This window comes from Ornithorhynchus anatinus, chromosome X5 (genome assembly GCF_004115215.2).
Source record: "Ornithorhynchus anatinus isolate Pmale09 chromosome X5, mOrnAna1.pri.v4, whole genome shotgun sequence".
In the NCBI taxonomy this organism is placed as follows: domain Eukaryota; kingdom Metazoa; phylum Chordata; class Mammalia; order Monotremata; family Ornithorhynchidae; genus Ornithorhynchus; species Ornithorhynchus anatinus.
In genome coordinates this window covers 4355901-4382460 of record NC_041753.1, presented here as the reverse complement: position 1 = coordinate 4382460, position 26560 = coordinate 4355901, and the positions used below count along the sequence as shown (strand labels likewise).

The window sequence follows — 26560 nt, the reverse complement described above, 5'->3', positions numbered from 1 at the left end:
GGCCCGTCTCCTCCGGGAGGCCTTCCCCGGCTAAGCCCTCAGTTCCTCTTCCTCCGCTCCCTTCTGTGTCGCCTCTAAACTTGGATTTTCCTCCTTTGATCACCCCTCCCTCAGCCCCGCAGCGCTTATTCATTCAATCGTATTTATGGAGCGTTTACCGCAGGAGGAGCACGGTATTAAGCACTTGGGAGGGTAATAATAATAAGGAGCGATCGATTGATCGCTCTCCAAAAGGTCTTCCCCAACTAAGCCCTTATTTCCTCCTCCCCCAACTCATTCATGCATCCATTCAGTCGTCTTTATCGACCGCGTTTATCGATCAATCAAGAGCCCGGGCTTGGGAGTCAGAGGTCATGGGTCCGAATCCCGGCTCTGCCACTTGACAGCTGTGTGACTGTGGGCGAGTCACTTCACTTCTCTGGGCCTCGGTGACCTCATCTGTAAAATGGGGATGAAGACTGTGAGCCTCACGTGGACAACCTGATGACCCTGTATCTACCCCAGCGCTTAGAACAGTGCTCTGCACACTGTAAGCGCTTAACAAATACAAATCCAACAGTATTATTATTATTAATAAGCCCTTGGGAGGATACAACACAGCAGTTAACAGTCACATTACCTGCCCACAATAAGTCTTATGTAGGTATCCATAATGAGTTTTTATTATTAATAATAATAATGATAATAATGATGTTGGTATCTGTTAAGCGCTTACTATGTGCACAGCACTGTTGTAAGCGCCGGGGGAGATACAGGATCACCAGGTTGCCCCACGTGAGGCTCATAGTCTTAATCCCTGACTCCCCCTCTAGATTCAAAGCTCGTCGTGGGCAGGGAACGCGTCCATTCACTCAGTTCTATCATCATTTCCCAAGTGCTTAGTACAGCGCTCTGCACATGGTAAGCGCTCAATACATACCACGGATTGATTGCCCTTTGCTCCCTCCCACAGGTCAGGTTGGAGCCGGGACTTGATTCATCATCATCTTCTCTCCCCTCTCTCCAATTTCAGGTAGGAGGAAGAAATGAAGTACAGAGATAGAAATGTTTATTCAAGCGTCTGTTCAATTATTCGTTCTGATAACTCCGTAAATATTTTTACGCCGCTCTCCCCCTCTAGAGAGTCACCTCCTCATGGGCAGGGAATGTATGAATAGTAATAACGATATCCGTTTTGTCGCGTGCGCTACACGCCCATTGGGTCAGTCAGTCGATTGTATTTATTGAGCGCTTACTGTGTGCCAAGCATTGGACTAAGCTCTTGGTAGAGGACAATATAATAAATTGTGGTATTTGTTAAGCGCTTACTATGTGCAAATCACTGTTCTAAGCGCCGGGGGATACAAGGTGATGAGGTTGTCCCACGTGGGGCTCGCAGTTTTAATCCCCTTTTGACAGATGAGGGAACTGAGGCACAGAGAAGTGACTTGCCCAAGGTCACACGTGCGTTCTGTTTATTACAGTCACTCTGGACACGTTCTGTTTATTACAGGCACTCTGGACTTTAATCTCACGGTGGTCAGGGGATGTGTCTGTTTACTGTTATATTGTACTCTCCCAAGTACTTAGCACAGTGCCTTGCACGCAATAAGCGGTCGATAAATCTGACTGAATGAATGAATGAGGTGGGGGCGGAGGAAATGAGGGTTTAGTCGGGCTGTTAATCGATCAATCGATCCATCATTCATTCGATCGTATTTATTGAGCGCTTACTATGTGCAGGGCAGCGTGGCTCAGTGGAAGGAGCCTGGGCTTCGGAGTCAGAGGTCATGGGTTCGACTCCCGGCTCTGCCACTTGTCAGCTGTGTGACTGTGGGCGAGTCACTTCACTTCTCCGTGCCACAGTGACCTCATCTGCAAAATGGGGATTAACTGTGAGCCTCACGAGGGACAACCTGACCACCCTGTATCTCCCCCAGCGCTTAGAACGGTGCTCGGCACATAGTAAGCGCTTAACCAATACCAACCTTATTATTATTATTATTAGAGACGTGACTTTAATAAGGCTTTGCCGGTGGGGAGGGTGATTGTCCGATATTAAGAGGGAGGGCGTTCCAGGCCGGAGGCAGGATCTTGGCGAGAGGTCGGCGACGCGATGGAAGAGATCGAGGTCCAGCGAGTAGTTTGGCATCAGAGGAGTGTGAGGCCCGGGTCGGAGGAGGAGAGCAGCGGGGTCTATTTATTGCGATTAAGTTGTCTTGTTTTTGTCCGTCCGTCTCCCCCGATTAGACCGTGAGCCCGTCGTCGGGCAGGAATCGTCTCTATCTGTTGCCGAACTGTCCATTCCAAGCGCTTAGTCCAGTGCTCTGCACATAGTAAGCGCTCAATAAATACTATCGGATGAATGAATGAATGAGAGGGGGCGAGGGGCTGGAGGGCTTTAAAACCGGTGGTGACGAATGTCTGTCTGATGCGGAGGTGGACGGGCAACCGCCGGAGGTTCTTGAGTTGCGGGGAAACACGGACTAAACGGTTTTGTAGAAAAGATTCCCATTTCCCATTTCTCATTTCCCCATCCTCTCTGCGTCACCTACGCGCTTGGCTGTAGAATCCTCAAGCACTCTGCTAATAATAATAATGTTAACGTTGGTATTCGTTAAGCGCTTACTAGGTGCAGAGCACTGTTCTAATCGCTGGGGGAGATTCGGGGTCATCAGGTTGTCCCACGTGAGGCTCACAGTCTTCCCCCGAGACCTTCGCAAAATAATAATAACTTGTACTCAATACACGTCACCCCATACTAAGCACTGGGGTGGAGACAAGACGACCGGGCCGAACGCCGTCCCTGTCCCACATGGGGCTCACAGTCTAATAATAATAACGGTGATAATCGCTGAGGCGTTGGTTAAGCGTTTACTACGTACTGTACAAAGCATCGGGGTGGATACAAGCAGATCGGGTTGGACGCAGTCCCTGTCCCACGTGGGGCTCACGGTCTCCATCCCCATTTTCCGGACGAGGTCTGAGTGGGAGGGAGTAGGATCTAACCCCCTTTTCTACGGATGAGGGAGACGAGGCGCCGAAAAGCAAAGCGACTTGCCGGACGTCACGGAGCGGACGGAAGCTGGAGCCGGGAGGAGAAGCCCGGTCCCCTGACGCCCGGGCCCCGGCTCCTAGGCCGCGCTGCTTCTCCCAACCAGGGCAAGGAAGACGGTCAAAAATCCAGTGCGGGTTTATTAAAACATAGTTCTATTTTTATTGGTATTCTTCTTCCCATCCTCTTACCACTTCCCATCGGTACCGAAAGAGAGAAGCTTAAGCTTCCCTCGGCTGTTACGGGATCGATGGCCGAGAGGAAGAGGGCTCGGGGGCGGTCCAGGACCGCCCCGTTTATCGAGCCGGCCCACACGGTCAACAGGGCCGGACGCCGCGCGGGCCCCCGTAGGCCGGGGCCTTCCCCGAAGCCTTGGCGGAAAGGTTCGGTCTCCCGGATGGGTCCTGCCGGAATCCACGCCCGGGACCGGAGTCATCCCGGTTCGGGGGGCGAGAGCCGGGGTCCCCGAAGTCTCGTCTGTCCCTCCTCGCACCTAAAGCTCCCCCCCACCCCCCGGGGCCGCCCCCTCCGACGGGACGGTCTCTGCTTTTCGGAAACCTGGGTTCCGGAGGTGGGGCGGGAGTGGGGAGTCCCTGCAGCCCCGGCCTGGCACAGGGGGTGCAGATCAGCCTCTCCCCTCCCACCCGGCCGTCTCCCCCTCCCCAAACTGGTGCTCAGAGCCCCGCCCGGTCCCCCCCCTCCTCCTCCTCCTCCCCCAGGCCCGCTGCCCGCACCTCGAAAGCGTAGGAGCTGCGTTGGAGAGGGACGGGGGACTCCAGGGGGCGGGAGGCCGGCGGGGGCAGGCTGAGCCGGCTGCGGGGGTCAGCCCTCTCCGAGCCCCCGAGCGGGGGGTCCCGGGGCAGGGTGCAGCCCACGCAGCTGAGGGGCCGGGGGCCGTGGGGAGAAACGGGGCCGCAGGGCGGGGGGCCGCAGGTCTGGGTGCGCCGGACGGCCGCGGGGGCCTGCGTCCGCTGCCGCTCCCGGGCCAGCGCCACGGCCGCGTCGAAGGACAGGCTGCCCCCGTTCCTCCAGGAGGCCCTCTGGGCCCGGGCGGCCGAGACCCCCTCCGCGGGCGAGCCGTCCAGCCGGCCGGGCCGCGGGCAGGGGGCCGCGGGGGCCACGTGGATTTTGCTGGTCAGGGCGCAGGGCACCTTGGCGAACTGCGGCTTCGGGGGGACCACGGGCACGGAGCGGACCTGCTGCACCCTGACCAGGGTGGAGGCCAGCCGCATGCCCACGCTGCCCGTGGGGCTGGGGGGCGGAGGGGAGGGGCACGGGGGCCAGCGCTCCGGTGCCACGGGCCTCGGGTAGCCCGGGCCCACCGGCTCCAACCCGGCGGCCGCCGGGGGCTGGGCCCCCGTGGCCAGGGGGCCGTTTTCTCCTCCCTCCCGGCCTCCCTCGGCCTCCCGGGCCCCCGAGGCCTGGCCGTCCCCTTCAGCCTCTCCCTCGGGGCTCTCCCGCTCCCTCCCGTCTTCCCCGTCCCCGCTCTCCCTTTCCCCTCCCGCCTCCTCTCGCCTCTCCTCGGCCTCCTCCTCCCTTCCGGGCTCGGCCACTTGCCGCCGCCCTCCGACTCTCCGGCTCCCCTCGGCCTCTGGACCTTCCGGTGCCCGGGCCTCCCTGAGACCCACGTCCCCGCTGGCCTCTCCCTGGACCTCCTGGCCTCCCCCAGCTCCTTCCTCCTCTCTGATCCCCCCATCCTCTCCATTCACCTCCTCCCCTCTGGCCTCAGGGTCTTCTAGGCGGCCTGAAGCCTGGATCCGCTCCCGTTCCATCTCCTTTCCAGCCTCCGCCTGGACCTCCTGACTCCCGTTGGCTTCTCCTGGGGCCTCCTGACCTTCTCCGGCCCCTCCCTGGAACCGCAGACCCCCCGTAGCCTCTTCCTGGGCCTCCTGACCTCCCCTAGCCTCTTCCTGGCCTTCCTGTCCTCCCCTAGCCTCTCCCTGGCCTTCCTGACTTCCCCTAGCCTCTCCCTGGACCTCCCGACCCCCCCTAGCTTCTTCCTGGACCTCCTGACCTCTCCCAGTCTCCTTCCGGACCTCCCGACTGTCCCCTGCCTCTTCCGGAGCCACCCAGCCTTCCTCGGCCTCTCCCAGGACCTTCTGACCTCCCCCCGCCTCTTCTCGGACCTCCTGACCCGTCCCGGCCTCCTCCCGGACCTCCCGACCTCCCTCGGCCTCTCCCGGGATCTCCCGACCTCCCTCAGCCTCTTCCCGGATCTCTGCACCGGCCGTGGGCCCTTCCTCCTCCCGGAGTCCCGCGGCCTCCACGTTCGCCTCCTCCCCTCCGACCTCGGGGTCCGCCTGGGCCTGGGTCTGGGCCTCCGCCCGGTCTCCGGCCTCCACCCGGACCTCCGCCTCTCCCCCAGCCTCCTCTCCCTCGCCCCCGACGGCCTCTGCGGACCCCTCCTCTCCTCTGGCCTGTCGTCCTCCCCCACCCCCATCCCCCCCGGCCCCTCCCCCTCTCCACGCCTCCTCGGGGGCCCAGCGGGCCTCGCCGTCAGGGGTCCCGGACCCCAGCAGGGGGCTCAGGTCGTCGTAGGCGCTCAAGAAGACATCGTCCCCGCTCTCCTCCGGCGTGGGGGCCCTGCCGTCCAGGGAGCAGCAGGCGGGAGCCAGGACGAAGGGCGCCTCTTCCAGGGACAGCTCGTCCAGGGGCGGCTCCACCGAGAACTCCTCCACCTGGGGGGACGGACGCGGGCGGACGGAGGGCCGGTCACCCTGGGCGCCCTCCCGGCTCCGTCCCCTCCCACTCCGCCGCCCGCACGCTCACCTGCAGCCCGGCGCCTGAGTAGAAGGGGTCGCCCACGTAGAGGGGGTCATCGTCCGCGAGGGAGAGGGGCCTCGGGAGGCGGCCGCCGGCCCCCTGCCCCTCCCCGCCGCCCCAGTCCTGCTCGGAGCCGTTCAGGTCTTCCAGGAAGGAGAAGGAATCCTGCACTTCCTGGGACAGTCGAGCCACCTCTGTGCCGGCCGCCTCGGCGGGGACGGGGACCGGGGACGCTTCTGCCTTCTCGTCTGCGGGAGGGGAGGGAGGGGATGGTCCTGGGGGGGGGGGGGGTCACCTCTCCATCCCCGCACCCACCCCCCGGTCTGGCCTCGGGGAGCCATCGTGGCACGGGGCGAGGAGGCCCAGCCGTTTAAGTCCGATCGTCCAGCCTGATTTGCTTGGATCCTCCCCAGCGCTTAGCACAGTGCCCGGCACACAGTACACGCTTAACAGATACCATCGTTATCATGACCGGCTGAACGGCCAGGCTGACCGGCTCTCCGGCTCAGGTCCATCTGACCGGCGGCTCTCCTGATCCCCCTCGATCGATCGTATTGATTGAGCGCGTACTATGTGCAGAGCACTGTACCGAGCTCTAAACGGGCACTCTCTGTGCCAAGCCGGCATCTCGGTAACGGGGCGGATCGGAGGTGGGCGAGGGAAGAGTCTGCCGAATCTGTTCTTTTCGCCCACCAGAAACCCCCCGACGGCACACCCTTCCTTACTATTAATAGTGGTATTCACAGTAAGCACTTAGTGCTGTACTAAGCGCTGTACGATAAAAGATAATAAAATGAAATCAAATAAATGGTGGTATCTGTTAAGCGCTTACTCTGTGCAAAGGACTGTTCTAAGAGCTGATCCGGTTGTCCCACGTGGGGCTCAGTTTTAATCCCCATTTGACAGAGGAGGTAACTGAGGCACAGAGAAGTTAAGTGACTCACCCAAGGTCACACAGCTGACTAGCGGCGGAGCCGGGATTAGAACCCGTGACCTCTGACTCCCAAGCCCGCGCGCTTTCCCCTGAGCCGCGTGGCTTCTCTATCGGGTTGGACATCGACCCGGTCTCTTACTGGGCTCGTGGTCTAAGTAGGAGGCAGAACAAAATATTTCATCCCCATTTTACAGATGAGGAAAGTGAGGCACTGAGAAATTGAATCCCGGCCCCGCCACGTGTCTGCTGTGTGACCTTGGCCGAGTCACTTCACTTTCTCCTGGCCTCAGTTCCCTCATCTGTAGAATGAGGATTAAGACCCTGATCCCCACGGGGGACCGGGACCGTGTCCGTCCCGAGCAACTTCTATCTACTCCAGCGCTCAGCACATAGTAAGCGCTTAACAAGGTCCGTGATAATACTAATAAGAAGCAGCGGGGCTTCGAGGCCCGGGCTCGGGAGTCAGAGGTAGCGGGTTCTAATCCCGCCTCCGCCATTTGTCTGCCGTGTGACCTTGGGCAAGTCACTTAGCTTCTCTGGGCCTCAGTGATCTCATCTGTAAAGTGGGAATTAAGACGTGGGACAACCTGATGACCTTGTATCTCCCTCAGCCTTTAGAACAGGGTTTGGCAGATAGTACGCGCTTAATAAATACAATCGTAATAATCGTCATGGTATTTGTTAAGCGCTGGGGTAGATAGAAGCAAAGCGGGTTGGACGGTGTCCCCGTCCCACGTGGGGCTCACGGTCTCACTCCCCATTTTCCAGATGAGGGAACTGAGGCCCAGAGTAGTCAAGTGGCCCCCAACGGACAAGTGGAAGCGCCTGAATTGGAGCCCATGACCTTCCGACTCCCAGGCCCGTGCTCTATCCACTACGCCCCCCTCCTCCGATTGCCGCTTGTCACAGCGTGGCTCAGTGGAAACAGCCTGGGCTTGGGAGTCAGAGGTCATGGGTTCGACTCCCGGCTCTGCCACTTGTCAGCTGGGTGACTGTGGGCGAGTCACTTCACTTCTCTGGGCCTCGGTTCCCTCATCTGTAAAATGGGGGTGAAGACTGGGAGCCTCACGTGGGACAACCTCATTCCCCTGTATCTACCCCAGCGCTTAGAACAGTGCTCTGCACGTAGTAAGCGCTTAACAAATACCAACATTATTAACACCTCCATTATCGTTCGGGAACTACAAGTCCCAGAATCCCCTGGGGGAGGAGGCAAGGCGAGCCGGGAGAGCGCATGTGCGGGGGAGGAGGGGGTGCGCGCGAGGCGTCCTGTTGCCAGGGAGACGGGCGGGGCCCTGAGGGCGTGGCGGGGTGGCGCATGCGCACGGGGCCCTGAGGGGGGGGTGGACAGGCACGTGCAAGGAGGCCTCGAGGGCGCGTTGGCCTTACCGACGTTGGAGGCGTTTTCGGCGTTGGAGTCGTTGTCAGCGTTTTCGGCGTTTTCGGCGTCAGCGTTAGCGGCGTTTTCGGCGTTTTCGGCGTTGGCGGCGTTGGCGGGTCGGGGCAGGAGGGCGGGACACTCGAGGCCGCGGGTGAGGCGGGCCAGGCTGACGTTGGACACGATGGTGGGCGGCCCGCTCAGCATGGACGTGATGTGCGACGGCAGGTTGACGTTGTAGGGGTCGGAGATGTGCACCCCCGCGCAGCGCTCCGCCCGCGAGCAGGGACCCCGGACCCCCACCCCCGGCCGGCCCGCCCGAGGGGTCCCCGGGGCCGAGCTCGTCTCCGTCCCCGCCTCCGGGAAACCCTCCGCCGCCGCCGCCGAGACGTCCTCCTGGCTGTCGCCATCCAACGGGCCCGGCCGGGGGCTGTCGGAGCCGGGGAGCTCCTCGGACTCTGCCGGGGGAAGGGATGGGATTAGTTCATTCGTTCAGTAATATGTATTCATGCGGTAGTGTCGACTGAGCGCTTACTATGTGCAGAGCACTGGACCGAGCGCTCGGAATGGACAAATCGGCAACAGATAGAGACGGTCCCTGCCCACTGACGGGCTGACGGTCTAATCCGGGGGAGACGGACAGACATAAACAATAGCAATAGTCAGAACCAAGAGGAAGAACATCTCATTAAAACGATAGCAATAAATAGCGTCAAGGGGATGTACAGCTCATTAACAAAATAAATAGGGTAATAAAAATATATACACATGAGCAGAGTGCTGAGGGGAGGGGAAGGGAGAGGGGGAGGAGCAGGGGGAATGGGGGCTTAGCTGAGGGGAGGTGAAGGAGGGGTAGAGGGGGAGCAGAGGGAAAAGGGGAAGCTCAGTCTGGGAAGGCCTCTCGGAGGAGGTGAGCTCTAAATAGGGTTTCGAAGAGGGGAAGAGAGTGAGTTTGGCGGAGGTGAGGAGGGAGGGCGTTCCGGGACGGCGGGAGGACGCGGCCCGGGGGTCGACGGCGGGACGGGCGAGAACGGGGGGACGGCGAGGAGGCGGGCGGCGGAGGAGCGGAGCGTGCGGGGTGGGCGGGAGAAAGAGAGAAGGGAGGAGAGGTAGGAGGGGGCGAGGGGATGGACGGCCTCGAAGCCTAGAGGGAGAAGTTTTCGTTTCGTGTGGTGGTTGGACAACCACCTTCAAAGCCTTAGTGAAGGCCCATCTCCTCCAAGAGGCCTTCCCGGCCTGCACCCTCTTCAGTCAGTAGTATCTATCGAGCGCTTACTATGCGCTGAGCACCGTAGTAAGCGATTGATTATATTGATGGGATTTGTTAAGCTCTTACTACGTGCCAAGTATTGTTCTAAGCGCCGGGATAGATACAAGATGATGAGCTTGTCCCCCGTGGGGCTCACGGTCTTAGTCCCCATTTGACAGAGGAGGGAACCGAGGCCCAGAGAAGTGAAGTGACTTGCCCACCGTCACCCAGCTGACAAGTGGAAGAGTCGGGATCGGAACCCACGACCTCTGACTCCCAAGCCCGGGCTCTTGCCACTACGCCACGCTGCCCTCTTCTCCCCGGCCCTTCTGCGTCGCCCTGACTCGCTCCCTTTCTTCATCCATTCTCCCATTCAGTCGCACTTATTGAGCGCTTACTGGGTGCGGGGCATTCATTCATTCATTCATTCAATTGTATTTATTGAGCGCTTACTGGGTCCAGAGCACTGGACTGAGCGCTTGGAAAGTCCAATTCGGCAACCGATAGACGATCCCTACCCAATAACGGGCTCACAGGCTAGAAGGGGGAGACAGACAACAAAACAAACCCAGTAGACAGGCGTCAATACCATCATTCATTCAATCGCATTTATTGAGCGCTTACTGGGTGCAGGGCACTGTACTAAGCGTTTGGAAAGTACGATTCGGCGACAGATAGAGACAAGATCTACCCAACAACGGGCTCACCGTCTAAAAGGGGCCCCAAACCACCTGTGTCCCCCTCCCTCATGAGCTGATTTCTACTCATGTCCGTCTCCCTCTCTAATAATAATAATAATGTTGGTATTTGTTAAGCGCTTACTATGTGCCAAGCACTGTTCTAAGCGCTGGGGTAGACACAGGGGAATCAGGGTGTCCCACGTGGGGCTCACAGTCTGCAGCCCCATTTTACAGATGAGGGAACTGAGGCACCGAGAAGTTAAGTGACTTGCCCAAAGTCACACAGCTGACAAGTGACCGATCCGGGATTTGAACCCATGACCTCTGACTCCAAAGCCCGTGCTCTTTCCACTGAGCCACGCTGCTTCTCTGGACGGTCAGCTCTTCGAGGGCAGCGAATGTGTCTGCTGATTATAATAATTCTAATAATGATGGTATTTTTTCAGCGCTTACTCTGTGCCAAGCACTGTTCTAAGCGCTGGGGGAGACACGAGGGAATCAGGTCGTCCCATGTGGGGGCTCACAGTCTTTATCCCCGTTTTACAGATGAGGCAACTGAGGCACAGAGTGAAGTGACTTGCCTAAATAATAATGTTGGTATTTGTTAAGCGCTTACTCTGCGCAGAGCACTGTTCTAAGCGCTGGGGGAGATACGGGGTCATCAGGTCGTCCCACGTGAGGCTCACAGTCTTAATCCCCATTTTACAGGTGAGGGAACTGAGGCACAGAGAAGTTAAGTGACTTGGCCCAGGTCACCCAGCTGCCAAGTGACAGACCCGGGATTCGCACCCATGACCTTTGACTCCCAAGCCCGTGCTCTTTCCACCGAGCCACTAAAGTCACACAGCCGCCAAGTGGCGGAGCCGGGATTAGAACCCGCGTCCTCTCCCGAGCCCAGGCTCTTTCCAATAAGCCACGCGGCTTCACTGTTGCTTCTGGGGGCTCTCCCTAGCGCTTAGCTCGGTGCTCTGCACACTGTAAGCGCTCCGTAAATAGGATGGAATGAATAAACGAATGAAGGACACCCCCCAAGTCCCGCCGCCCCGGCAGCTCTTCTTACCGTCACAGACAGCGCAGACAGCACTGAGGGAGTCCATGCTCTTGGCCGGCCGCAGGCTCCCCTTGCCCAGCTTCTCCCCTGGGGAGCGGGAGGGTTTAGGGGGGCGGAGGAGGGGGGCTCCCCTCCTCCATCCTTCATCCCCCCCCACCGCCGACCCCACACCCCCTTCACCGTCCTTACCCCCACGGTGGGTTTTCCTTTTGGTGTCGTGCCCGGACCGGCCCAGGTTGAAGATGGACCTCCACTTCCTGACCTTCAGTGAGCCCTTTCTCCTAATAATAACAATAATAATAACGGCTAAGCGCTTCCTGTGCGTCCGGCACTCTTCTAAGCGCTGGGGTGGGGGTCCAAGCAAATTGGATCGGGCGCAGTCCCTCTCCCGTACCGGGCGCGCGGTCCCAATCCCCATTTGACAGAGGAGGCAACTGAGGCCCAGAGAAGTGAAGTAACTCGGCCGCCCGGCCGACGAGCGGCGGAGCCGGAATTAGAACGCGGGACCTCCTGACTCCTGGGCCCGGGCTCTAGCCATTAGGCCGCGCTGCTTCTCCCGGGTGGGGGAGAGGACGGGGGGGGCAGGGGTCCGGGCCCGGGGGGAGGGGGCAGGAAGGACGGAGACCCTGGGCGGAGGGTGGGTTTGAGGGGGAGGGGGAAGGGAGGTGGGGAGGGCGTTACTTGTGGTCCCCGATCTCTATGATGGTGTGGTATGGCCGCATCTGGGGGGGCCCGTCTCCGGCCTGCAGGATGCTGGGCAGGTGGCTGGAGGGGCTCCGGCCGCTGACCTCCTCGAAGACCCCCGGCCCGACGGGGGCTCTCGGGACCCCCAGCAGCAGGGACCGACGCCCGCCCTCTGCTTCTCCACCTGGGGGGCGGGGGGGGAAGCGGGGACGTGTCGGGCTCTCCTCCGGCCTGGGCTGGACCTCCGGAAGACCCCTTCCCTTCCTCCCGCCTCCAGGACCAAGCCGGGGTCCCCCGCCTCACTCGACGGTCCCTTGGGGGGGCCGGCCGGGTATCTCTCAAGTGCTTACTACGTGCCAAGCACCGTGCTGAGCGCCGGGGCGGTTACATGCAAACGGGGTTGGGCACGGTCCCGTCTCGCGTAGGGCTCACGGTCGCGGTCCCCATTTCCCAAATAAGGGAACTGAGGCACGGAGAAGCGAAGAGACTTCCCCGGGGTCACACAGCAGACACGTGATGGAGCTGGGTTAAAACCCCGTGACCTTCTGCCTCCCAGACCCGTGTTCTATCCGCTACACCATTCATCCAATCGTATTTATTGAGCGCTTACTGTCTTTGTTATTAATAATAATAACGATGGTATTTGTTAAGCTGTTCTAAGCACCGGGGTAGGGACAAGGGTCATCAGGTTAAGCGTTCGCTCTGTGCCAGGCATTGTACTAAATGCTGAGGGGGGAAGACGAGCGGATCGGGTTGGACGCGGCCCCCGCCCCACGTGGGGCTCCCAAGTCTTCATCCCCATTTTATAGATGAGGGAACTGAGGCCCAGAGAAGTGAGGGGACGAGCCCAAGGTCACACAGCAGACACGTGGCGGAGCCGGGATTGGAACCCACCACCTTCTGACCCCGAGGCCGGTTCTCTATCCGCTAGGCCACGCAGCGGGGCATTTTAAGACGATCAGGCCGGACGCGGCCCCCGTCCCCGACCCTGGCCGGGGTCCGGGTCTCCGGACGGACTCACCGGGCAGGGGGGCGCCTCCGAACAGCTGCTGGACGTGCGTGAGGACGAACTCGACCACGATGGACTGGACGCGCACCTCCATGAAAGCCGCCGTCCCGTTGAACCCCGACGCCTCGATGTCCTTCGACCTGGCGGCCCGAAAGGGGCTGAGTCGGGCCCGCGCGGAGGCCCCGGGGTCCGGCCCGGCGTTTCCTCCGTCCCCGGATGTCGGGGAGGGCTGGGCGGGGAGGGCGGGGGAGAGGAGGGGGTCTCACCGCAGCAGGTTGGGGGCCCACACGATGGCCAGGTTGCGGGCGTGCATGTTGGTCTGGGCGCTGAACGATGCCATGTGGACCAGGTGTCGCATGAGGAACTCCAGGGTTCTGCGGGGGCGAGAGGAGGGCGGGCTGATGGAGGCCCCGGCCCCCCCCAGCCGGCGGCCACCCCCCGCCCGCTCCGTGCGGCCCCCGGCCCCCCGGCCCGCCCCCCCGCCGACCTGTAGTGTGGGTCGGGCAGCTCCCGCAGGACTTCGCCGATCTTCACCAGGCGCTCGGCCTCCATCTGAACGGCCACCGCCTCCTGGGGGCCCGGAGGGGGAGGTCGAGGCGGGCGGGGGGGACCCCCCAGCCCCAATCCCCCGACCCGGCCTCGCCGACCACCCCTGCCCGGCTCGGGATCCCCCCATCCCGGGCCCGCCGCAGGATAAGAAACCACTTCCTCGTGGCACTGGGCCTTCGATCGATCGATCGATCGATCGATCGATAGGTCCGGGGTATTTATTCATCTCTAACTACGTGCCGAGCACTATACTTAAGCCCTCGGTTGAGTGTTAGGCACTCTGTTGTTTCAAGAGAACAACATAACAGAGCGAGCCGGCGCAATCCCGGCCCACGCCAAGCTTACGGTCTAGTGGGTTTATCTGTAAATTTAATAATGTTGGCATTTAAGCGCTTCCTGTGTGCAGAGCCCTCGTTCTAAGCGCTGGGGGAGATACGGGGTCATCAGGTCGTCCCACGCGAGGCTCCCAGTCTTCATCCCCATTTTCCAGATGAGGTCACAGAGGCCCAGAGGAGCGAAGTGACTTGCCCAGAGTCACCCTGCTGACAAGTGTGGCTCAGTGGAAAGAGCACGGGCTTGGGAGTCCGAGGTCATGAGTTCGAATCCCGGCTCTGCCACTTGTCAGCTGTGTGACTGTGGGCGAGTCACTTCACTTCTCTGTGCCTCAGTTCCCTCATCTGTAAAATGGGGATTAACCGTGAGCCTCACGTGGGACCACCTGACGACCCTGTATCTCCCCCAGCGCTTAGAACGGTGCTCGGCACATAGTGAGCGCTTAACGGATACCAACGTTATTATTGAGTGGCAGAGCGGGGATTGGAACCCATGACTTCTGACTCCCAAGTCCGGACTTTTTCCACTGAGCCACGCTGCTTCTCCATGAAGCAGTGTCAATTCATCCAGTCGTATTTCCTGAGCGTTTACCGTGCGCAGAACACCGCACTGAGCGCTTGGAAAGTACAATTCGGCGACAAACAGTCCATCCCTCCCCAACGACGGGCTCACAGTGGGCGGGGAACCTGTCTACCGACACCCTTCTTCTGCACGCTCCCAACGGCTTAGCGAGCGGGGAACGTGGCTGTTATACTCTTATACCGTCCTCTCCCAGGCGTTTAGTACAGTGCCCCGCACACGGTAGGCGCTCAGTAAATACGATCGATTGATCGACTGACTGGGGGCGACGCCAGGTAAGCCAATTGCTCGTTGTCCCTGCCGCTCCGTGGGGGCCCAGGACCCGGGGATTCCGACTCCCGGCTCCCCGGCTTCCAGGCCGAGCCGCCCGCTTTAAACGCCAATTCTAACTGCATGGGCTCGGCACGTTGACGGGCGACCGTCGCCCATCTCATCCGCCGAACGGTATCTACTGAGCGCCTACTGCGTGCACAGCGCCGTATTAAACGCTTGGGAGAGGACAGTACAACAGTTAGACACGTTCCCCGCCCACAGCCAGGCGACAGTCGTGTCTTCTAGGATGGCTAGATACGGATGTGTATCTAATATCGATAATAATAACGATAGGAATAATAGTATTAATAACTGACTGTCCCCCCGTTTTCCATCGCCCTGGCAATCTAGGGCGGCTCGATGGGTGTGGGTATCTAATAATGATAAACTCGATAAGAATTAAGAACCGTGGTGTCGGTTAAGCATTTACCACGTGTGCCAAGCACTGCGCTACGCACCGGCGTCGCTGCAAGTTACCCAGGTGGGGTGCGGCCCCTGTCCCGCATGGGGCTCACCGGCCAAGGGGAAGGGAGAAGAGGTGTACCTTCTCCATTTTACGGATGAGGAAACTGAGGCCCAGCGGAGCTCAGTGACCCGCAGAGGCTCCGCCGGGATTAGAAGCCGGGTCCTCTGACCCCCAAGACTTTCCCGGGCGATTTTCCAGACGGGGTGTGTCCCCCCCCCCCCCAAGCCCCGCGACCTCCCGCCTCCCCCCAGCGTCCTCCCGCCGGCCCCACTCACGGCGAACTTGTCGTAGAGTCGGTAGGTGAGCAGGGGGTCGGGTAGCTCCCGGAAATAGGCCTTGCACAGGGAGGAGACACAGTGGATGTCCTGCAGGTAGACCTCCTTCCCCAGATCCGGCTTCCTCTCCGCCTCAAATTCCTGCCTGGTTCGCGGGGGCGGGCCCGCACCGGCGGGGGGGGTGGGGGAGACGGGGCTTGGGGTCAGAGATCGGGGCCGGCTCCCTGTCGGGGGGGGGGGTCGGGGGAGCCGGAAGGAGGGGAACGGGGTCACCGATTCCGGGGTGTCTCTCTGAGTCTCTCGTATATCCGGGGAACCTCGCACGGAGGGGATCGTTCATTCATTCATTGTATTTATCGAGCGCTTACCGTGTGCACGGCACTGTACTGAGCGCTTGGGAGAGGACGAGAGAACAACACACAGGACACATTCCCTGCCCGCAACGAGCTCACAGTCTAGAGGGGGAGACGGACATTCATATACAGACATAAATAAATCACATAGAGAGATCTGTGCCTACGTGCTTTGGGGGTGGGAGGGAGGATGAATGAGGAAAGAAAGTCAGGGTGATGCGGAAGGGCCCGGGAGAAGAGGAGGGAGGCTTAGGGAAGGCTTCTCGGAAGAGAAGCCTGGCATTAGAGGAGCGAGGCGTGCCGGCCGGGCCGGAGGGGGAGAGCGGCGAGGTGAGGCGGGCGGGGGCGAGGGGACGGAGTCCTTTCAAGCCGACGGTGAGGAGCTCTGGGGTGACGCGGAGGTGGCGGGGCAACCGCCGGAGTTCCTTGAGGGGCGGGGCGGCGCGGTCTGAACGTTTCTGAAGGAAACCGATCCCGCCGGCGGAGGGGGGTACGGACTGGAGCGGGGAGAGACGGGAGCCCGGGAGGTCGGCGGGGAGGCCGACGCGGTCATCCAGGCGGGAGAGGAGACGTGCTCGCGTTGACGTGGATGCAGTTTGGACGGAGAGGGAGGGGGCGGGTGGGTACGGGCGACGCTGTCAGGGAAGAACCGACGGGATTTAGCGACGGCTGGAGTACGGGGGTTGAACGAGGAGTCAAGGATAACGCCGGAGTTACGGGACCGTGAGACGGGAGGGACGGTGGTGTCGTCTACAGTGACGGGAAAGCGAGGGGGAGCGCGGGGTCTGGGCGGGAAGATCCGGAGTTCGAGTCGACGGGGAGGACATCCAAGGAGAGGTGTCTCGAAGGCAGGAGGAGAGGCGAGACCGCCGAGAGGGAGAGACATGGAGATCTGGGAATCACCGGCAGAGAGGCGGGAGTTGAAGCCGTGGGAGCGGATGGCTTCTCCGAGGGAGGGGGTGGAGCCGGAGAAGAGGAGGGGAACCCGGGACTCAGCCCCGAGGGACCCCCGCAGTTAGGGGGCCGGAGGGGGAGGAGGAGGAGGAGGCGGCCAAAGAGACCGAGAACGAGCGGCCGGAGAGATCGGAGGAGAACCGGGAGACGGCAGATCACAGGTTGGGCGGTGCGGGAAAGCGCGCGGATGCGTGTTCCCCCGCTCCAGCTCTCTGGGCCGCCCCCCGACCTCGGCCCCGTTCCTCTGCCCTTTCCATCCATTCCTTCAGTCGCCTTTATCGAGCGCTTCCTGTGTGCGGAGCACTGTACTCGACGCTTGGGAGAGTCCAATGCGACAATAAGGAGGGAAGACCCCTGCCCACCACGAGCGCCTCAAGGTCCAGGAGCTCCCCAGCTGCCCCCTCGCCCCGTCGGGGCCCGCCCCTTGTCGTCCCCCCGGGTCATCCCGCCGGCCGGTCCACCCCTCCCCCGGCTCACCGAAGCCGCTGGATGTTGGAGGACACCCCCGAGAGCCGGTAGATCCCGTCCACCACGCCGTGCTCCTCCACAAACTCGGAACAGCTCCGCAGCACCTGGGGCACTAAAGGGGGGCATCGAGGGGGACACCGGGGGCGGGGGGCAGGACGTTAAAGACGTGGAAGGCAACACGGCCCAGTGGTAAGAGCCCGGGTCTGGGACTCAGAGGTCGTGCGTCCTAGTCCCGGCTCCGCCACACGCCTGCTGTGTGACCTTGGGCCAGTCATTTCACTTCCCCTGGGCCTCAGTTACCTCATCTGTAAAATGAGGATTGAGACCCCCACAGTCCCTATCCTCCGTCCAACCCGTCTACCTGGTATCTATCCCAGCGCTTAGAATAGTGCTTGGCACGTAGTAAAGTGCTTAACGAACACCATAGTCATTCAATCGTATTTCTGGAGCGCTTACTGTGTGCAGAGCACTGGACTAAGCGCTTGCATAATTATCACTATTATCACCCCACAGGCCCCGGGGAGGAGGGTGCGGGCGGCTGGGCCCGGGCCGAGGGAGCCAGACGACCACGGGGGAGGGAGGGAGTGGCATTTATCAATCGGTCTGTCAGTCGGGCGTATCTATTGAGCGCTTACTGCGTGCAGAGCACCGTGCTGAGCGCTTAGGAAAGTGCCACAAAAAGCCCCGGACGCCTTCCCCGCCCGCAAGAAGCTTCCACTCCACGGAGAGAGACGTAAAAATGTTCCCGAATGGAATGACCTGAATAAATACGCGACGGTACAGCGAAGCAGCGTGGTCTAGTGGATAGAGCCGGGGCCTGGGAGTCGGAAGGTCCCGGGTTCTAATCCTAGCTCCGCCCCTTGTCTGCCGTGTGACCTGGGGCATGTCACTTCACCTCTCCGAGCCTCAGTTCCCTCGTCTGGAAAATGGGGATCGAGACGGTGTCCGACCCGATCGACTTGTATCCACCCCAGGGATTAGCACAGCGGCTGGCACACGGTGAGCGCTGAACAAATACAATAACCAAAAAAGGACAGAGGCCGAGAGGGGCACGATAAAAAAAAAATGGTGGTATTTGTCAAGCGCTTACTATGCGCAAAGCACCGTTCTGAGCGCTGGGGGGATACAAGGCGAGCGGGTCGTCCCACTTGGGGCTCCCAGTTTTAATCCCCATTTTCCAGATGAGGGAACTGAGGCCCAGAGAAGCGAAGTGACTTGCCCAAAGTCACACAGCCGGCAAGCGGCAGAGCCGGGATTCGAACCCGTGAACGCTGACTCCCAAGCCCGGGCTCCTTCCCCTGTGCCATGCCGCTTCTCTAATAGATAGACTGTGAGCCTCACGTTGGACAACCTCATTGCCCTGTATCTCCCCCCGCGCTCAGAACAGTGCTCTGCACCTAGTAAGCGCTTAACAGATAACATTATTATTATTATTATTAGTTTACAAAATCCCGGAGGGAGCGGGCGGGACCGGCTCCTAATCACCGTTGGTGAAAGGCAGCCCCATCAGGGTGAGAACGTCGGGTCGGAGGGGTCCCCCGGATTCATTCATCCGGTCGTATTTATCGAGCGCTTACCGTGTGCAGAGCGCCGTACTGAGCGCGTGGGTGAGGACAGTGTAATAAACGGACACGTTCCCTGCCGCCGCCGAGCTTCCAGTCTAGAGACAACGAGCTTAGCATCTACGCTGATGCCAAAAGGCGACAGGTTCGAGTCCAACCAAAGGAAAAGAGGGGTTTCAATTTGGAAGGCGTCAGTCGGAATCTCGTCGCCCAGATTAGCAACGTGACACCCGTGTGTCCGTCCTCCCTATCGTTGCCAAGAAAACGCTCCGCGTCCACTGCCGGAGCGACGGCAGACTGGGGCTGGGGCGTTCTGGGAGAGATGCGCCCGTGGCTGGGCGACCTTGGGTGAGTCACTTATCGTGGCTCAGTGGAAAGACCCCGGGGCTCGGGAGTCAGAGGTCATGGGTTCGACTCCCGGCTCTGCCACTTCTCGGCTGTGCGACTGTGGGTAAGTCACTTCTCTGTGCCTCAGTTCCCTCATCTGTAAAATGGGGATTAACTGTGAGCCTCACGTGGGACCACCTGATTCCCTTGTATCTACCGCTATGGGTCGGCGACGACTGGACGACGGCGGAAGACAAGAATTTCCTGCTAAACTGCAAGTCCCTTGAGGGCAGGAATCTTGTCTCCAAACCGTAGACATTCTTCCAAGCTCTCAGTACAGGGCTCCGTACGCAGCAGGCCGTCAGTCGGGTAAAGTGACTTGCCCAGGGTCACGCAGCAGCAGATGAGAAGCGGAGCCGGGACGAGAACCCAGGCCCTTCTGACTCCCAGGCCCCGGCTCTACCCACTAGGCTTCTCACTGGAGACCCTTTAGCCGCCCCCCGATTCCCACCACTCCCCGGTACCGGAGAAGATTCCCGAATTCCCCGAAAGCATTCGATCCCCGGGCACCTTCTCCTCCTTCCGCTTATTCCCCCCGATCCCTCTTTCCGCTCTGGTAATCCATCCGTCAGTAATAACGTTGGTATTTGGTAAGCGCTTACTATGTGCCGAGCACTGTTCCAAGCGCTGGGGGAGATACGGGGTCATCGGGTGGTCCCACTCGAGGCTCACGGTCTTCATCCCCATTTTACAGATGAGGGAACTGAGGCACCGAGAAGTCAGGTGACTTGCCCCAAGTCACGCAGCTGACAGGTGGCGGAGCCGGGATTAGAACCCACGACCTCTGACTCCTAAACCCGGGCTCTTTCCACTGAAACAGCACGGGACTACGGGGGAGGCGGAGAAATGTTCACAAACAGAATGACCTGAATAAAGGCGGGACGGGAAGGTGAAGCGGCGTGGCCTAGTGGTTAGAGCAGAGGCCCGGGAGTCAGAGGGTCATGGGTTCTAATCCCAGCTCTGCCACTTGCCTGCTGTGTGACCCTGGGCAAGTCACTTAACATCTCCGAACTGTCCATTCCAAGCGCTCGGTACAGTGCTCCGCACATAGTAAGCGCTCAATAAATACTATCGAATGAATGAATCTCTGTGCCTCAGTTCCCCCATCTGGAAAATGGGGAGGAAGACTGTGAGCCCCACCTGGGACCACCTAATTATCTTGCCTCTACCCCAGCGCTCAGAACAGTGCTTGGCCCACAGTGAGCGCTTAACAAACACCGTAATTATCATTATTATTAAGACTACGAGCGCCACGTGTCCAACTGGATTTGCTTGTCTTCCCCCGGGGCATCTACTACAGTGCCTGGCACCTAGTGAGCACTTAAGAATCCCGGTTATTATTATCATTATTATTTTCGTTCGATCTTCACCCCATCTCCAACCCCACAGCACTTACGTACGTAGCTTTAAATTATATATTATAAATTATCGATTCGTATTAATCTCTGTCTCCCCGCCCTAGACCGTGAGCTCGTTAGAGGCGGGGAACTGGCGTGAGAGTCAGAGGGACGTGGGTTCTAATCCCGCCCCCACCACCCGTCTGTCGTGTGACCTCGGGCAAGTCATTTCATTCCTCTGGGCCTCAGTTCCCTTATCTGTAAAGTGGGGATTAAGACGGCGAGCCCTATGTGGGGCAGGGATTGGATAATAATAATAATAATAAAGTCGGTATTTGTTAAGCGCTAACTATGTGCAGAGCACTGTTCTAAGCGCTGGGTAGATCCAGGGTCATCAGGTTGTCCCACACGGCTCACAGTCTTCATCCCCATTTTACAGTTGAGGGAACTGAGGCACAGAGAATTCATTCATTCATTCAATAGTATCTATTGAGCGCTTACTATGTGCGGAGCACTGGACTCAGCGCTTGGAACGGACAGTTCGGCAACAGATAGAGACGGTCCCTGCCCTTCGACGGGCTTACGGAGAAGTGAAGTGACTCGCCCACAGTCACACAGCTGACAATGTTGGTATTTGTTAAGCGCTTACTATGTGCAGAGCACTGTTCTAAGCGCTGGGGTAGACACAAGGGGATCAGGCTGTCCCACGTGGGGCTCACACACTTTTAATCCCCATTTTACAGATGAGGTCACTGAGGCACAGAGAAGTGAAGTGACTCGCCCACAGTCACACAGCCGACGAGTGGCAGAGCTGGGATTCGAACCCGTGACCTCTGGCTCCCAAGCCCGGGCTCCATCCACTGAGTCACGCTGGATCCCAGCTGAATAATCTGTATCTACCCCAGCGCTTAGTGCAGTACCTGGCACATAGTAAGCACTCAACAAAAAGAAAAAAAGGCAGGGAACACGTCTGGGAATTCTGTTGTGCTGTACTCTCCCAGGTGCTTAGTTATAATAATAATAATAATAATAATGTTGGTATTTGTTAAGCGCTCACTATGTGCAGAGCACTGTTCTAAGCGCTGGGGGAGATCCAGGGTCATCAGGTCGTCCCACGTGAGGCTCGCAGTTCATCCCCATTTCCCAGATGAGGGCACTGAGGCCCAGAGAAGCGAAGTGACTCGCCCACAGTCACCCAGCTGACGAGCGGCAGAGCCGGGATTCGAACCCACGACCTCTGACTCCCAAGCCCGGGCTCTTTCCACGGAGCCACGCTGCTTCTCTGGTACAGCGTTCCGCATCTGGGGAGCTGCTCAAGGAATACTATCGATTGGTTGATCGATTCTTTATTGAGTGTCTGCCGGGTGCAGAGCACTGTTCGAAGCACTGGGGAAAGTACGATGCAACTGAGAAGCAGCATGGCATGGCTCGGGCCTGGGAGTCCCAAGGTCACGGGTTCTAATCCCGGCTCCGCCACCTGTCTGCCGTGTGACCTTTGGCAAGTGGCTTCACTTCTCTGTGCCTCAGTTACCCCCTCTGTAAAATGGGGCTGGAGACCGTGTCCGACCTAATGTGCTCGAATCCGCCCCGGCGCTTCATTCAGTGCTTGGCGCATAGTTAGCGCTTAACAGATACCTTTATTATTATTATTACTATTAGCAGAGTCCGTCGTTGGGCGGCGATCGTCTCTGTTGCCGAATTGTCCATTCCGAGCGCTTAGTATAGCGCTCTGCACATAGTAAGCGATCGATAGCAGCGTGGCTCGGTGGAGAGAGCCCGGGCTTGGGAGCCAGAGGTCATGGGTTCGATATCCCGGCTCTGCCACCTGTCAGCCGTGTGACCGTGGGCGAGTCACGTCACTTCTCTGTGCCTCAGTTCCCTCACCTGTAAAATGGGGATTAAGACTGGGAGCCTCACGTGGGACGACCTGATGACCCCGTATCTCCCCCAGCGCTCAGAACGGCGCTCGGCACGTAGTAAGCGCTTAACAAATACCAACGTTATTATTATTATTATTAATGAATACTATTGAATGAATGAAAATTGAGGAGGATCTTGTTTCTATCTCCCCCGCGGGACCGCAAGCTCTTTGAGGGCAGGGATGGAGTCTGGCGATGCTATCGTATCTGCCCAGGTGCTCAGTACAGTGCTCCGCACCCAGCCAGCGCTCCGTAAACCCGCTCGATGGAGTGATCGGGCCGGGGCGGCGGACGGGATGGTGAACATAAACCTTAGAGGGAAGCGGCGTGACCGCGTGGGTAGAACCCGGCCCCGGAACTCAGCACCCGGGTTCGTGATCCCGGCAGAGCAGGATCATTAGGGATCACCACCTCAGTCCCCGTTTTCCAGAGGAGGGAACTGAGGCACGGAGACACGAAACGACTCGCCCAAGGCCACGCCACAGACAGCCGGGATTAGAGCCCGCGTCCTCCCGCCTCTCGGGCCTGTGCTCGATCCACCGGACCTCGCCGCTTCCCTGCCTGTAACGATTCCCGGCTCTGCCGCTTGCGTGCTGGGTGCGACCTTGGGCGAGTCACTTAGCTTCTCCGTAATGTTGGCATCTGTTAAGCGCTTACTAGGTGCCGAGCGCCGTTCTAAGCGCTGGGGGAGATACGGGGTCGTCGGGTGGTCCCACGTGGGGCTCGCGCGCTTTTAATCCCCATTTTACAGATGAGGGAACCGAGGCACAGAGAAGTGACGGGACTCGTCCACGGTCACCCGGCTGACGGGCGGCGGAGCCGGGAGTGGAACTCACGACCTCTGACTCCGAAGCCCGGGCTCTTTCCACTGAGCCGCTTCTCCGCGCCTCGGTTTCCTCATCTGGAGAACGGGGTAAGGTCCCCGCTCTCCCTCAGGGTGGGTGAGGGAGAGGCAGCGAGGCGTAGAGGGCAGAGCGCCCAGGCCCGGGAGTGAAAAGGTCTGCCGCGCGCCTGCCGTGTGACCTTGGCCAAGTCACTTCCCTCCTCTGGGCCTCCGTTACCTCTTCTGTGAAAGGGGACTTCAGAGCTCGAGCCCTGTACGGGACAGGGGCCGGGTCCAACCTGCCTACCTCGTACCCGCCCCAGCGCTTAGAACGGCACTCAGAGAAGCGGCGCGGCGCCAAGAGCCGGGGCTCGGGAGTCAGGGGGCGTGGGTTCTGATCCCGCCTCCGCCCTCGTCTGCCGGGTGACTTCGGCCAAGTCGCTTCCCTTCTCTGGGCCTCAGGGACCTCATCTGTCAAACGGGGAGCAAGACTTCGAGGCCCCGCGTGGGACAACCCGACTGCCTCGTGCTTGGCACGCAGTAAGCGCTTCACAGACACCGTCGTTATTCTGACCTGGCCCACGCTAAGCGCTTCCTTCGTACCCTGATACTGATAATCATCGGACCGGGAACGAAATAGGGGACGAGATAGGGGACGGGGCCCGATGAGGGCTTGGCGCACAGGAAGCGCCCCGCCGACGCCACCGGTGGCAGGACGGCGTCGGGAAGGGGACGGGTAGAGGAGGGTCCCCCGCTCTGCGTGCCGAGCCCCTTCCCCAGCTACAGTCGGGGCACCCGGCTACCCGTAGCCCCCAGGTGCGGGCGGTTGCCCGCGGGCCCGGCGGAGCCCCTTTCCCAGGTGGCTTTAGGGGGGCGGGGGGATTCCCCGAGGGAGGGGCCCGGGGAGGAGCCGGGGTGGGCCTCCCCTCCCCGGGGGCGGCGGGAGGAGGAAAGGGGAAGGAGGCGCCTGGGTGCGGGCGAGCCTCGGTGCGGAAACCAGGCAGCGGGGTGGGGTGGCAAAGAGGAAATGACAGATTGGGGGGAGAGGGCGTGCTTTCTGCCCCCCCGGGGGGGGCCGGGGAGGGGTCCGCTCCTCTTGCGCGCCGGCCGCCCCGCGCGCCGGCGAAGCGGGCCGAGGCGCCTTCGACGGGACGGTCGGTCGACGCCATCCCCACCCGGCGGGGTCGGCAGGGTGACCGGACCGCTGCCCGTCAAGTCGCGCCCATGCGATCGTGGCCACCGAGCGCTAACTGGGCGCGGGGCGCCGTACCGGGTCCGCTCCGACGAGACCCGGGCCCGTTCCCTGCCCACAGGGAGCTGAGGGTCTAGGGGGGCGGGGGGAGCTCAGATCTCCTCGAGGCTCCCGAAGCGCGGCGCCCCCGGCCCTCGAGGAGGGGCCGGAGGGGGAAGGGAGGCCTTCGGGCCCGACGCCCCCGCCCCCGCGGCTGAGACGCTCGGTCCGTCGCCCCGGAGCCGGCCGGGGGGTGACGACGGCTGTCCGGGGGCGGGAGTCGAAGGGGGCTTCTGGGCCGGCCACCGGGGCGTGGCCGGGGCCAAGGGCGCTCTCCGGGCACCACCGCGTCTGGACTCCTCCGGCCCTCTCGGGAGGAGCCGGGGGCGAGGGGCGAGGCAGGTGGTACTACCGGGTTCCGCCCAGGTCTTCGAAGGGCCCGGTCCCCCCGCCGGCTCCCCCGCCCCCAGCCCCACCGCCGTCCGCCCCCCCGTCGGCGGGGCCCCCGGCCCGGCCCGGTCCCTCTGCCCGGCTCCGTTTGGTCCCTCTTCCCCCTCCTCGCCGTCGCTTACACAACCCTCCGGGTGCCGCCCCGGCCCCCCGAGTCACATTTCCTCTCCCGTTGGCCGACTCTCGGTCTCGCTTTCGCCGCCCGGGTGGCCGCCGGTCGGGTAGGGCCCGGCCTCGCCGCCGGGACCCCGACCCCGGCCCCGACCCCCGGCCCTGCCCCGTCCCGGCCTCGCCCCCGGGCCCGCCCCGGGGGACCCCCGCTGTCCTCCACCTCCGGCCCGTGCGGCCTTCCCCGCCCCCGCCGGCCGGGCCTTACCGTCCTGGCCGGAGTGCTGCAGGTGCTCCAGCAGATCGCACCCGAACACCCGCTCCTTCGAGCCGCCCTTCTTCTTACCCTTCTGCCGAGACTTCATGGCGGAGCTTCGGGGCGCCCGGCCCCCCGCCCCCACCCCCACCGCCCCGGGTCCCAAGGCCTACGCGTCTCCCATGGGGTTCCTCTCCCGCCCGGCGGCGGAGGCGGCCGGGGACCCGGTCGGCCCCGGGCCCCGGCGGTGGGGGGGCCGGACTCCGGGACGGGTCGGGGGGCGGGCGGCTCCCGGCCCAAACCCCGGTGCCCGGCGCCACGCGGAAGTGGTGATGGGGGGGCGGAGGAGGAAACGATCGCGGGCCCCGGACGTGAGACGTAGCTCACGGCCCCTCTCTCTCTCTCTCCTCTCTTCCTTCGCCCCTCTTGGCCGTGGAGGGTGAGGAGCGGGGAGGGCACAGTGGGGGTGTGTGTGCGGGGAGGTGGAGGCCCAGGGAGGGGGAGAGAGGAAGTCTCTAGCCTCGTACCGCTTCCTGTTAAAGCATCTCTTCAACCACAGGGCGCTGGGGTGGGGCGAGACAGAGGACCCGGGGAGACGAGGCCCGGCCTCGGCCCGCCGGCCTCGGGGACGGACGGGGGGCCGCCGATCGCTCGGGCTCGGGCCGGGCCGGGGGGGGGGGGGGTGGGGACGCGCGGCGGGAACGGCTCTGGCCTCCGGGGAGGCCCCGGGGCTCGGCTGGGCCCGTGGGCTGCCACCCAGACCCGGGGACTGGAGGTAGCCGGGTGTCCCGAGGCCCCGGAGGTCCCTCCGCTCCACAGTTACGACGACGACGACAGTAATGACGACACCGTCTGTTGAGCGCTTACTACGGGCCAGGCACCGTCCTAAGCACTGGGGGGGGATGCAAGCTGATCAGCTTGGACACAGTCCCCGTCTCACACGGGCCTCACGGTGGTGCCCGGCGCATAGCGCTTGCAAATCTCATCGTTATTAATCCCCATTTTAATCATCATCATCATCGTGGTATTGGTCAAATGCTTATGCACCGGGCACTACTCTGAGCGCCGGGGCGGATACGGTAATAATGACGACACTTGCGGTTTTCCTTAAGCGCGGCCCAGCCACACGATCCGCCGGCTCGCAGTACGAGCGAATCGGGTCAGACACGGTCCCCGTCCCCCGTGGGGCTGCCGCTCTCGATCCCCATTTTCCAGATGAGGTCGCCGAGGCCCAGGGAAGCGAAGTGACTCACCCAAGGTCACCCAACCGGGCGAGTGGAAGAGCGGGGATCGGAAACCGGGTCCCCCCGACCCCCAGGCCCGCTAGGCCAAGCCGCTTACGGGACGGGGAGACTCTCTCTCCGTCCCCACCGGCCGGACTACGGTCATTCTTTCGCTCGCTCAGCGGGACGTCCC

General features: G+C 61.2%; 1 protein-coding gene across 1 annotated transcript; it reads right to left on the bottom strand.

Annotated features, from left to right (window-relative positions):
* Positions 1-3708: 3708 nt before the first annotated feature.
* Positions 3709-25285, bottom strand: ARHGAP30 (Rho GTPase activating protein 30). The gene is made up of 14 exons (XM_029055515.2): positions 25157-25285; positions 17081-17183; positions 15297-15441; positions 13270-13352; positions 13049-13156; positions 12795-12922; positions 11771-11957; positions 11279-11370; positions 11099-11176; positions 8121-8567; positions 5804-6045; positions 5485-5712; positions 4744-4884; positions 3709-4455 (listed from the first exon to the last, which is right to left on the bottom strand). The coding sequence occupies exons 1-14, from the start codon at positions 25251-25253 to the stop codon at positions 3709-3711; spliced, it is 2826 nt and encodes a 941-aa protein (XP_028911348.2). The 5' UTR covers positions 25254-25285.
* Positions 25286-26560: the final 1275 nt, after the last annotated feature.

Excerpts from the sequence above, each read along its gene's own strand:
- ARHGAP30 (XM_029055515.2), bottom strand. The coding sequence starts at position 25,253 with ATGAAGTCTCGGCAGAAGGGTAAGAAGAAGGGCGGCTCGAAGGAGCGG. Across the intron at positions 11,958-12,794 it reads CGGAGGCGCCCCCCTGCCCG|GTGGAGAAGCAGAGGGCGGG; the intron begins GTGAGTCCGTCC and ends CCCGCCCCCCAG. Across the intron at positions 6,046-8,120 it reads CGAAAACGCCTCCAACGTCG|ACGAGAAGGCAGAAGCGTCC; the intron begins GTAAGGCCAACG and ends CCCCTCCCGCAG.